A 13,119-nucleotide genomic window follows, 5' to 3' on the forward strand; every position below is an offset into this window, starting at 1 on the left:
GCCCCCGGCCCCCCCGCCCGGGGCGGGGGGGGAGCCATAACCTCGGCCCAGCGCGCAGCGCCGGCAGGCTGGGGGAACTCGGCGACCAGGTCCATTTCCGCCATGAGCCCCGGAGCGCCCCGTGCGCCTGCGCACGCGCCGCGGCCGCCGGCGCCACGCCCCCGCCCGGTACCTGCTCGGCGCGCAGCCTCTACTCGGTTCACTGCTGCTACGTGGGACCGTAGGTCCCCGTGTCGCCAAGTCTAGAAATGCGCGGTTCTTCCCCAGAGTCCAGCGGAAGTGACTGTGCCCTGAGGGGTATTTTTGACCGGGTACACATACCTTCATGTTAGTTTCCTAGCCTCGGTGAAGAATTGGCTTTGCTTGACCCTTAGCGGTCACCGTACAGACCTCCTTGAACTTGGGTTCTCTCCGCGTTAAGGCCTTCGGACATTTAAATTTGGGGATTTGTGGAATTTGTACTTTTTTCTTTTCACCTCAAAATAGACATCCGATATTAGTCGAGCTACGCCCTCTGCGTTGCCCCTGAAATATTGCCCACCGGCTGCCCTGCGGTCGTCACGTGACTCGGGGCTACAGCGTGTCCTACCTGGCAACCGTCGTAGAGACCGACCTCGCTGGCTGCAACATGAACGTGATCTACCCGCTGGCGGTGCCAAAGGGGCGCCGGCTCTGCTGTGAGGTGTGCGAAGCCCCGGCCGAGCGGGTGTGCGCGGCCTGCACAGTCACTTATTACTGGTAGGCCCTGGAATGTGGCACCTGGGCGCCTCAACTTTCTGCCTCTTCCCAGTAAGCCTTGACGGTAGCTCTGCCAGGGACCCCCGGGGCAGCTTCAAAACCGGCCCCTAAGCCCCCTCGGGGCTTTGTCTGCCTTCTGTCCCACAACCAAAGGGTATTCATCAGGGTCTTTTCAGAGTGATAAATGTCAGGAGACAGCTAACGGACATGGAGGGCGATCAGGCAGCCAGCTTCTGTGGGTACGCTGTTGATCTAAAGATAACGTCAGAGCATCTCTCCTGAACGTGACTGCGGGAAGTGTCACGAGTGGGCTCTGAGTGAGGGAAATCAGGTGTGTTTGAGGAAGAGAATTAAAGCTAGCTTGTGGCACACAGCTAAGAAGGCAAGGGTGTAGAGAGGGTAGAACAAAATGAGGTCAGTTTTGAGGTATTCAGCATAGCATCCCCTGAGTTTTGCTCAGGTTAGGCCCTATTTGGGATCTAGCATGAAACAGTTAGGTTGCTGATATCCAGAACCCTAATCCAGAGCAGACAGACTTGTTTAAAAAGAAAAAAAAAAAAAGGTCATAATACATCCCTCCCAACAAATGCTGTCTCTCAGGGCGTGCTAAGCTCTGAGACCTCCTAGGGTGAGAGCATGATGATAGGGCAGTGTCTAGAAAGTTTTCTCTCAAGAAGAAACATTTGAGCTGAGTTAAAGAGAACTTGGGACTAGCAGTTGGCGTAATAGCTATGCTGCTAGACTCCCATGTAGTTGACCGTGAGTTTAAGCCATCAGGTCTGGGACTCAAACCACCGTCCCACGGGCAACTACAGTGGGAACTTGCTGTAGGAAGGAACATTGAAGAGAGATAAGGCATTACCTCGAGGACTGCTAGGACAAATGAAGAACAGAGTTTGCCAGGTTTTTCTTCTACTTGCTTTAAATTCTCTTTAAGATTTTACTTCTTTTCTCTCTCATCTTTCTCCATACTTCCGTGCTTTTATCTTGGAGACTCCAAGATAAAATATTATTTATTTTTCAATAAAACAAAACTAAGGTAATTGTTCTACAGGTTTTGAGCTGCATGTAAAGCATCTCATACTAGGCCTGGGAACAAGCTGACACACTAAGTTTTCTTTTTTTAATCATCGCAAACTTTTTTTTTTTTTGGAGAGGTGTTTGCTAGAGGGTGCGTGCGCTCGCCAGACAGACAGAGAGAGACAGAGAGACAGAAAGCAAGAAATCACCCCCCAGGGGGGATGGCCACGCCGCAATCCCCTCTCCTCCATTCTCCTCTCGGGATCTTGGGCGCACACACCACAAGCGCCTGGCGTGAGTTTTAAGCCATGGGGTCCAGGATGCGAACTGCGGTCGACTACATGGGAGTCCAGCGACATAGCCATTATGCTAACTGCTGGTCCCAATCATCACAAATTTAAGGAGCAAAAAGAACAATCCATTCGAGTTCATGAAAGTTCTTTTCTGTAAAATAATTTTTTACTTAATTATAAAGGCAATTCATGTTCACTGCAGAAAGCAAAAAAATAATCAATAATCCCACAATCCAGAGATTAAGAACCTGACATTTTGGTGAATTTCCTTTTATTCTTTTTCTCTAAATATGTTTATTTGATATACTATGTGTAATCTTGTGCATGTTGTATTGTGAATATGTTCTCAGAGAATGTAACTTTTTTGTTGTTGTTGTAATTTTGCTATAGGGCACATGTGCTTGCCAGAGAAAGGAAGAGAAAAAGAGAAAGTGAGAATGCATCCCCCATGGGGATGACATGGCCACACCACAGTCCCTCCTCTGTTCTCCTCTCAGGATTTTGGACATGCACGCACATATGCCCAATGTATTTTTCAAGTTGTTGGGTCTGGGTCTCAAACCGAGTAGTTGACTTTATGGAATCCAGCTGCCTTAACTACCATGCCACCAGCTGGTCCTAGAATAGAACTTTTTTTTTTTTTTTTTTTTTTTTTTTTTTTTGAGATGTCCTCCATTCTCCTCTCAGTATCTTGGGCTCGCACACACACGTGTCCAGTGTGAGTTTAAGCCATCAGGTCTGGGACTCAAACCACGGTCCCACGGTCAACTACATGGAAGTCTAGCAGCATAGCTATTACGCCAACTGCTGGTCCCTAGAATGGAACATTTTTAAAAAGGGGAATTTCAGGACCAGCAGGTGGCTTAGTGGTTAAGACTCGGAACCCCACGTGGTTTGCCATGGTTCAAGTCCCAGACCCAGCAGTTTGAAACTCAACACCAGACGTGCATGTGTGTGTGTGTGTGTGTGTGTGTGTGCATGCCCAAAATCTTGATAGGAGAATGGAGAAGGGATTGTTGCACGGCCATCACCCCTGGAGGATGATTTCTCACTTTGTGTCTCTCTGGCTCTCCAACGAGTGCAAAAGCCCTACAGCAAAAATCTCTACAAAAATTAGAAATAGGAACCAGTAGATGGGGTAATGGTAATGTTGCTGGACTCCCACATGGCTGACTGCAGTTCAAGTCCCAGATCTGGAGGTTTGAAACTCACACCAGGTGCATGTATGTGTGTGCACAAAAATCCTAAGAGGAGAATGGAGTAGAGGGAATTGTGGTATAGCTCCATGGGGGCTGATTTCTCGCTTTCTGTCTCTCTGTTTCTGTCTCTCTCTCTCTCTCTGGTGAGGGCATGAGCCCTATAGGAAAAAAGAATCTCTAAAAAATATTTAAAATAAAAATTAGTAATTTAATGAAAGTACACACTGAAACATTAGCAATGAGTAAAAGAGGCTTCAGTATTATAGGTTAGCAAATCATATCATATAGATATATAATTTGCAATAGTTTTTCCTTTTATTTAACATATAGAATACAAATTTAAATGTATAATAAATACCTTTTTTAACCACATTTAAATTCAGTTTGAAAACGCATGATAATGGTTGGCCTGGCCACAGCAGTACAAGTGAGAGGGCAGTGCCGCTGCATGGTGGCTGCGGTTGCATGGGAGGTCCAGGTTTGGTTCCTGGCCCAACCTAAAATAGGGGGCTCAATGACATGTGCCTGGGGTCTTAGCTAATTGGGAGGCTGAGCAAGAGGATTGTGAAGTGGTCAAAAATACTTCTCTCTCCCTCTTCCTCTCACTCTTTCACGGTCATTAAAATGTAAAGCAAAATCCTCCATCTACAAAAAGACCTAAATATAAGAGCTTACATTATAAAACTTTCTAAAGGAAACACAGTTGTAAATTTGCATGATCTTGTACTAGCTAATAGTTTATGAGATATGACATCAAAAGCCAAGGAAACCAAGAAAAAATAGATTGGTTGGATGCCATCAAAATTTAAAACTAATCTGCATCAGAAAACACTATAAAGAAAGGGAAAAGACAACCCACAGAATGAGACAATATTTGCAAATCATATATCTGATAAGAATCTAGTATCCTAAATAGTTAAAGAACCCTTAAGGCTAAACTAAACAAGTCAAAAGACCCAGTTTTAAAAAATGAGCAACACGGGACCAGCAGGTGGCATGGTGGTTAAGGTGCTAGACACTCCCACATGGTTGACCATGGTTTGAGTCCTGGTCAACAGGGACACGGCTTGCTTTATCTCTCTCTCTCTCTCGTCAAATTGAAATAAAATAAATGAATAAATAAAATTTTTAAAAATGGGCAACATATTTGAATAAATACCCCACCAAAGAAGATGTACATATTTTTAAAAAGGCTAATTAGCACACAGAAAGATGCTTAACATCATTAGGGAAATGTAGCTCAAACCCACTGTGAGATACACTTCACATCCACTAGGATGACTATAATAAAAAAGACAGGAAAAAAAGTGATGAGGGTGTAGAGAAATTAAAACGCTCATACATTGCTGGTGGGAATGTAAAATGGTACAGTTACTACAAAAAACAGTTTGGCAGTCCCCCAGAAAGTTAAATAGAGTTTCATATGACCCAGCATTTCCATTTTTAGGTATATACCCAACAGACTGAAAACATATTCATACAAAAATTGTACATAAATGTTCATAGCAGCAGTCTCCATAATGGCAAAAATGTAGAAACAGCCCAGATGTTCACCAACTGATGAATGGATAAATAAATTGTGGCATATCTATATAGTAGAATATTAGTCATAAAAAGGAATAAAATATTCATACATGCTGCCACATGGACGAACCTTGAAAACAACATTCTAAATGAAAGACCAGATGTTGCCTATTTCCATTTATGTACTATGTTCAGAATAGCCAAATTCTGAGACAGAAGTAAATTAGTGGTTTCTGGGCATTACTGTGAGGAGAGAAGAATGGGAATGCTTGTTTACAGGTACAGAGTCTCTTTTTTGAGTGACTAATATTCTACTCTATGGATATACCACAATTTGTTTATCTCTTCATCAGTTGGGGGGACATTTTGGCATGGAATTAGATATGCTAATTCTTACACAACCTTATGAACAAATACTAAATTATATACTCTAAAATGGTGCATTTTAGAGTGTGAATTTTATTATAGTTAAAATATTTTTAAAAACATGACAGGAAGAAGGAGCAGTTGAGTAATAATTTTGGAATTATTCATACAGGGAATTATTATGATTATTTTTTGGGGAGAGGTTTTAACTACAGGGCGTGTGCGCTCACCAGAAAGACAGAGACAGAGAGACAGAAAGTGAGAAATCACCCCCCAGGGGGGATGGCCATGCCGCAATCCCTTCCCCTCCATCCTCCTCCCGGGATCCTGGGCATACATTCACATGCATCTGGTATGAGTTTAAGCCACTGGGTCCTAGACTAGAACTGTGGTTGACTACATGGAAGTCCAGTGACATAGCCATTATGCTAACTGCTGGTCCCATACAGGGACTTATTTTAAGAGGTGAGAATAGACATCTTGTAAGAGTGCTGTCAGAATTTTTCTGCAATGATGCAAATGTTTATACCTGTGCTGTCCAATTGAGTATTTAAAATGCAAAATATGCATGGGTAAGTCAGAAAAGCTGTAAACCAAACTGTCACATGGCTTCTTTCTAGAGAGCTAAAAACCACTTGTTTTGGTTTACATCTTCAGAGTAATGTCTTAATCTCTCCACAGTTGTGCTTCCTTACACTTAAAATGGAAATAACAAATTTTGTTTTGTTTCCAAGGAGTTAAATAGTTACACATAATACTGCCTCCTTCACCACTGGGGGTGGGGGGCATTCATAGTACATTCTATATGAATGCCATCCACACCCCCGTACCCTGCCCCCAGAATACAGAAGACAAATGCTGTTGGTACTCTGAGGAGCCTTGCAGCATGGTGGCCAGTCATAGGAAAAGTGTTGGTAAAGTGTCTCCTAGAGTCTCATCAACTGTTAATTCCTTTTCCTTTACCAAGAATACAACCCTCAAATGCATCAGCTTCAGTGTTCAGACATATCAAAAAGACCTTAGAACAATAGAAAGTTGTCTTTGTTGTTATTAATTAAGCAGAAAAGCCACAGCATCCCTGTGAGACTTTGGAATGTGAACACATGCCTTTAGAAACATCCTCCCACCACCTCTCCCCAACCTCAGCACAGTGCTTACTCCGTCAAATAACCACACGAAAGCAGAGACTTGTGTCTCAGAAATGGCCTTTGGCCCTTGTCTGGTCTGTGTTGGGCCTACTTTTCCAGTGATGAGGCAGAGGGCCCATTGACTCTTAGGTCAGGACAATGATAAAGATAACCCAGTTCATGTCTTTATTGTCAGTGGTGCGGTACATCAAAAAGCCGACTGGGGCAGCATCCATGAGAAGATATGTCAGCTCCTGATTCCACTGCGCACTTCCATGCCCTTCTACAACTCAGAGGAGGAACGGCAGCATGGCCTGCAGCAGCAGCAGCAGCGGCAGGTAGGTCCTAGGATGGTTACAGGGTTAACTCACAAGTGTGGTTTCACTACCCACTAAGGTTGAACTATGTCAGGGACTAGCAGATAGCGTCGCTGGACTCCCATCTAGTTGAGTCCCAGAGGTCCTAGTCCCAGACCCAGTAGCTTAAACTCACACTGGGCACGTGTGTGTGTGTGCTCAAGATCCCGAGAGGAGAATGGAGGAGAAGGGATTGTGGCATGGCCATCCCTCCTGGGGGGTTATTTCTCACTTTCTATCTCTCTATGTCTCTCTGGCGAGCCCATGTGCCCTATAGCAAAAACCTTTCCAAAAAAAGAAAAGTTTGAACCATGCTGAGATCACCACATTGTGACCTTGTTGAGGGCAGAGACTTCATATCTTTATGTCCTCGGTAGCATTCATGAGGTAGTTTTCCATGTCTCTACTGAACAATCACTGTATTTGTTTGCTAGGACTGTCATAACCAAATGCCACAGACTGAGTGGGTCTCACAACAGAAATTTATTATCTCACAGGCTGGAGGCTACATGTCCAAGACCAAGGTGCCGACAGGCTTGAACTCATCTGAGTCCTTTGGCTTGCAGATAGCTGCCTGCTTTTTATTTCCTTTCAGTTTTTGCTATAGGCTACGTGCACTCGCCATAGACAGAAAGAGAGAGAGAGAGGAAAAGTGAGAGCGCATCCCCAAGGGTGATGGTCACACCGCAGTCCCTTCTCCATTCTCCTCTCGAGATTTTGGGCACACATGTATATGAGCCTGGTGTAATTTCCAGCCACTGGGTCCAGGACTCAAACTGTGCAGCCATCCTTGTGGGATCCAGTTGCCTTAACCTCCATGCCATCTGCTGACCTGATGGCTGCCTTCTTGCTGTGTCCATGCATCCCTGTGTGCATGCATCCCTGGTGTGTCTCTGTGTCCAACATCTTGTGAAAATACCAGTCAGATTAGTTGGGTTCCACCTTAATGTCCTCATTTTAACTGAACCACCTCTTTAAAGGCCGTATTTCTGAAAGTAGTCACATTCTGAGGGTCTAGAGGTTAGGGTTTAAACACAAGGATTTTGATGAGATTTGATTCCACTCATCACACCAACATATATCAAGTAATATGATAAGTGCTTGACTACAGAGTGGGAAGTTAGCCAGTGATCTGAATATATTTGTGAGAAAGTAAAGAAGATTAGTAGAACTAGCCTCTATTATTATAACATTGGTGGCATCTCAATTACTACACAAAAAAATTAACCCTTTATAAGCATACATTTCTAAACACCAGATTCATCAGTATTGGTGTTGATACTTTGATAGTGGCCTTAGAACAATCCAGAATTAAAGATATTTCTGATAGTAGCTAGGTATGATAGTTCCAGAAAGAAGAATGAGATACTTCTCTCAAAATTCAGTCAAGTAGGCAGTTTTAGAATATCCTAAGATGTGATAGTTTTGTTGAAGTTTTATTAGAAATATAAAAATAATACTCATTCATCTAGTAACTTATAATGAGCACTCATATATGCCAAGCACTGAACTAAGATGAAAAAACACATGTTCCTGGACCTTGAGGAGCTCAGAGTCAAGTCTGCCTTTTTTTTCCTACCTGTTTTTAATCTCACGTTCACGTTACTGCAGGCAGGCTCGCAGTGTGCCTTTAGCCAGTTCATTAGGTGTTAGGCTTATTTCCAGGTGTACCTGTATCCACCTTTGCCTTTTACCTTCAGACAGTCTCTGATGGTCTAACTTTCTCATCCACAGAAGCATTTGATTGAATTCTGCTACACCGTAGCCCAGAAATATCTCTTTGAAGGAAAACATGAAGATGCCGTCCCAGCAGCTTTGCATTCCCTTCGCTTCCGCATGAACGTGTACGGCCTGAGTTCTGTAGAGCTGGTGCCTGCCTACCTGTTGTTGGCCGAGGCCAGCCTTGGTGAGTGAACTTGACTTAAGATGCGCTGGAGCCCTTGAGAAGTCCTCTGCTGGGTCACGCAATGACCAGAGAGTACTGCCTTAACCATGGTACCTTTTGTGGAAGAGCAGGGCTTCTGTAAAGTTTGGCACAATATAAGGAAGGAGATGTCACAGACTTTTGGCCACACCTGGAAGAAATCCACTCAAGATGGTCGACCAAAAGAAGGAAATGTGGGGCTGGCAGGTGGCATGGTGGTTAAGGTGCTAGACTCCCACATGGCTGACTGTGGTTCGAGTCCTGGACCCGGTAGCTTGCTTTCTCTCTCTCTCTCTCTGGTCAAATTAAAATAAATAAATAATAAAAATAAAATAAATAGAGTTAAAATAATTCTTTAAAAAAAAAAAAAGAAGGAAATGTATTAGGATGCTGCAGTGTCCTTAGGGAGTTGAAGCTTCATGACTGGACTTGGGAATGCTATAAGAAACCAAGACCCATGCTCTCAGTTTCCTTTTCTTGAGGCTGTTGCTACTTCTCTCTGGTATCTCCTTCATTTATGCTCTCTGTAGACCAGATTTTTCCACCCTATGGTGCAGAAGACAGCCACCCCCAAATGTCAGGTATAGTTCTTTGATTTCCATGTCCTCTAGGTTCACAGTGGATATTAGGAACTAGTTAGTGGGGCCGGGAGGTGGCATGGTGGCTAAAGGCGCTGGACTCCCACATGACCGACCATAGTTCAAGTCCCAGACCTGGTGACTTGCTTTCTCACTTTCTCTCTCTCTCTTTCACTCTGTCCCTCTCTGGTCAAATTAAAATAAATAAATAAAGGTAAATAAAATGATTCTTTTTTTAAAAAAAGTAATTAGCATCTGATTTCCAACCTGATTTTCCAATTACAAATTCATATTGGGTTGTCAGAAAAGTTATGATACATTTTTTAATAGAAAAACAGAAAATATACATCATGACTTTTCTGACAACCTAATGGGAGACAAAACTTTGTTGACTCAACTGGAGTGTAGTAGCTACATTAGTCCCTGGGTTAGGGCCACATAGTTCAGAGATGCACCGCTATAAATGGGTAAAGCAGTTCTGAGCTTGGAGAACACAGACAGAGCAGACAGCTGACACAGTGGGTGCTGCAAGAGGAGAATTAGCCTATTCTGGACATTTCATATAAAGAGAATCAAACAATATGTTGCCTTTGGTGTTTGGATTCATTTACTTAGTTTAATATTTTCAAGTTTTATTCATGTATCACTTTTTTTAATAACTGAATAATAATTCACTCATGGAAATGGATAAACCACATTTTATTTATTTACTCTTCAGTTGATGACATGTTGTTTCTAATTTTTAGCTTTTATGAATAGGTTGCCATGAACATTGTTATACAAGTTTTTGTATGTCGATAGATAAATGAATTAGTGGGTGACAACTCGTATTTTGTCATGTGTTCTTTGGCAAGAATATGAATTATATACTCCTTTTTTGCTTTTGAGCAGGTCTGGGCCAGACTGTTCAGGCTGAAGAATATCTATCCCAAGCCCAGTGGACGGTCCTCAAATCAACTCACTGTAGCAACGCCACCTACTCTTTACTGCATCGGAACCTGGGACTCCTCTATATGGCTAAGAAAAACTATGAGGAAGCCCGTTATCATCTGGCCAATGATGTAAGCAAGCTAAATTATAATAACTGGGTGTTTCTAGAACAGCTTTGTTTATTTTTTTAATTGAGCATTTCTTTACACTTTTCTGTTTCTAAGTGACTATTGGGTAGAGTATTAGCAAGAACACAGTTCTAACAGCTTGAGTTCAAGACTTTCTACTTCCTGGCTATGCAACCTTGGCCAGACACATTTGTCCCCCAAGCTTCACTTGCCCTAAGGATAACAAAGGAGAACAGAACAGCATATTGGATGAAAGAAGGGATTTGCTACTAGTCTCAATAGGCCAATAGGGACCAGCAGATGGCATTGGTTACATTGCTGGACTCCCACATAGTTGACCGAGGTTCAAGTCCTGGACCTGGTGCATGTGTGTGTGTGCCCAAAATCCCAAGAGAAGAATGGAGGAGAAGGGATTATACATGGCCACCCCCTGAGGGGGTAATTTCTTGCTTTCTGTCTCTCTGTCTCTCTCTGTCTCTCTGGCAAGCACATGCACTCTATGGCAAGAATCTCTATTTTATTTTTTAAATTCTTTTTTTAAAAGAGGTTTTTCCTATAGGGCATGTATGTTTGCCAGAGAGACAGAAAATGAGAAATCACCCCTCAGGGATGATGGCCACACCACAATCCCTTCTCCATTTTCCTCTCAGGATCTTAGGCGTCCACACACATGTGCCGGCATGAGTTTAAGCTGCCTGGTCCAGGACTCGAACCGCAGTCGACTACATGGGAGCCCAGAGACGTAACCATTACGCCATCTGCTGGTCCCAAAATCTCTCTTTAAAAAAAAAAAAGGACAATATATGTATAGTACTTTGGCTATTATTTCTTAGAATAACATTAATAACTCTACTTCATAGTATGGTTATTAAATTTAAGTGAGCTAGATGTATAACAACTTATTCTATAAACTATAAAACTATAAATGTTAGGTAGAATGATGTGGGTGATAACTTGGCTATTCTTCCCAAATTTATGAGGTTTTTATTAGGATTTCAGTCCTGAAAATTCTACCAGTAAGAGGAGTTGCTGAGCCTAAAGTCTGGTTTATGTTAGGGTCAGAGTGTGGTCTTTGCACAGGTCAGTTCTTTTTGTACCCCTCCCCCCCCACTAGCCTCTCCACCGGCCAGTCCTGCTCTGGTTGCCTGCCACCAGACAGGGTCTACAAATTCATTCTTACGCTAGTTATCTCCATGCCCCCCTACCCCAGATCCATTCTGTGCCCTACTCTGTGTCCTGGGAGGCTGAGCTCTACAGACCTGGGCTCCATTGCTCTCTGGCTTTAGGGAGTGGGAGGCATACAGGGAGGGGAGGTGGGAGGAGAGAGAGGTTGGATATTTATTCTCTCTACTGCTTTTCTGCCCCTCCTCAGCTCTAGCAGGGTAAGTGTTCCTCTGTGGCCGCAGCTCCTGCCAGGTGGTCTTCCTCTATGACACTAGTTCTTGCTGGGCCCCGGTCACCCTGTTTTCTCCTCTTGCTTTTTCAGGTGCAGAGATGGTAACAGTTTCTTGCTGTTGAAGTGCCTACTACTTCACTAGCTCTTGATGGTTCCTTAACCCTTTCATGTCTCAAATAACTTTTCCATTAAGCCATCTTCAGGTAATCCTTTTGAGGATGCCATCTGTAACCACCTGGGCCTCTGACTAATACAATTCTTCATTTAGGTTTCCTCTTTTTTTTTTTAAATTATTTTATTTAACTTTAGTTATTTATTTACTTCTTTTAATGTGATGGGGGGAGGGGAGAAGAAAGAAAGTGAGAAAGCAAGCCACCAGGTCCAGGACTTGAACCACGGTTGGCCATATGGGAGCTCAGCACCCTTAACCATCATGCCACCTGCCAGCCCCTAGTTTTCCTCTCTTTACTCTGCATCCTCCAGCAAGTTAAGCAGAGGAACAGTCTGTCTTGAACTGGGCCATGTACCCAGCTAAATTCTAATAATTAAGAAAACAGTTTATTGATACATATCATAAAATTCACCGATTATAAGAGAACAATTCAATGACTTTTAGTAAATTTACAGAGTTGTGCAAACATCGACACGGTCAACTTTTAGAACACCTCCACCACCCTAAGAGATCCCTCGTCTCCATTTTCTGCTCTGAGGCAGGTCTAGGCTAGATCATTTGGGCTGAAGAATATTTTTCCCAAGCCTGGATTGTATCCCTATTGCCACTCCAGCCCCAGGCAACCGCTTTCTGTCTCTAAGGATGTGCCTTTTCTGGATGTTTCCTGTAAACAATCTTATGTGGTCTTTTGTCTCTGACTTCTTTGACTGAGCATAATTAGTTTGAGATTCAGCTACTGACACAGAGAACAACATGGGGGAATCTCATAGATCATTCCTTTTATTGCTAAGTAGCAGTCTGTGCAAGTTCTTTATCCGTTCATCAGCTGCTGGACATTTCATTTGTTTCCACTTTCGGGCTATTATGACTAATGTTGCTTTGAACATCTGTGTACAAGTCTTTGTGTGAACACACGTTTCATCTCTCTTAGGTAGATACCTGGAGGAGAAATCGCTAGACCATATGCTAACTATGTTTAACTTTGTGAGGAGCTGTCCAGCTGTTTCCACTGCACCATTTTATATCCCCACCAACAGTGTACAAGGATTTCATTTGTTCCACATCCTTGTCAACACTTGTTTTTTTCTGGACTTTGTTTTTGTTTTTCCTCTTTTTATTATAACCGTCCTAGTAGGTGTAAAGTGATATCTTATTGTGGTTTTATTTTGCCTTTTTGTAATCATTAACAATATTAAGCATCTTATCATGTGCTTATTAGCCATTCATATATCTATACAGATCCTTGGTCTTTTTTTTTTTTTTTTTTTGAGAGAGATTTTTTTTCTATAGGGCGTGTGTGCTTGCCAGAAAGACAGAGAGACAGAGAGTGAGAAATCACCCCCCCCGGGGGGGGGGGCGGGCCACCGT

General features: G+C 43.0%; 2 protein-coding genes across 5 annotated transcripts in view; one reads left to right on the top strand and one right to left on the bottom strand.

The window, feature by feature from the left end:
- PPCS (phosphopantothenoylcysteine synthetase) overlaps nucleotides 1-131 on the bottom strand; it is a gene marked incomplete in the record, with an annotated part of 4,533 nt that extends 4,402 nt beyond the window's left edge. Inside the window, 1 exon segment of the mRNA XM_014582730.2 lies at nucleotides 32-131. Within this exon segment, the coding sequence (XP_014438216.1) occupies nucleotides 32-104 (73 nt within the window).
- A 245-nt stretch (nucleotides 132-376) lies between these two features.
- ZMYND12 (zinc finger MYND-type containing 12) overlaps nucleotides 377-13,119 on the top strand; it is a 25,612-nt gene continuing 12,869 nt past the window's right edge. For 2 of the 4 annotated variants that reach the window (XM_006164908.2, XM_006164909.2), the window contains exons 1-4: nucleotides 377-738; nucleotides 6,464-6,605; nucleotides 8,358-8,529; nucleotides 10,017-10,186. In XM_006164908.2, coding sequence (XP_006164970.1) covers nucleotides 629-738; nucleotides 6,464-6,605; nucleotides 8,358-8,529; nucleotides 10,017-10,186 — 594 coding nt within the window. In that variant the 5' untranslated portion in view covers nucleotides 377-628. Of the gene's footprint in view, nucleotides 790-6,463; nucleotides 6,606-8,357; nucleotides 8,530-10,016; nucleotides 10,187-13,119 lie in introns of all 4 variants that reach the window. The other 2 variants (XM_014582737.2, XM_014582738.1) reach the window with 2 other exon arrangements.

This window comes from Tupaia chinensis, unplaced genomic scaffold (assembly GCF_000334495.1).
Source record: "Tupaia chinensis unplaced genomic scaffold, TupChi_1.0 Scaffold143758_1, whole genome shotgun sequence".
In the NCBI taxonomy this organism is placed as follows: Eukaryota; Metazoa; Chordata; class Mammalia; order Scandentia; family Tupaiidae; genus Tupaia; species Tupaia belangeri.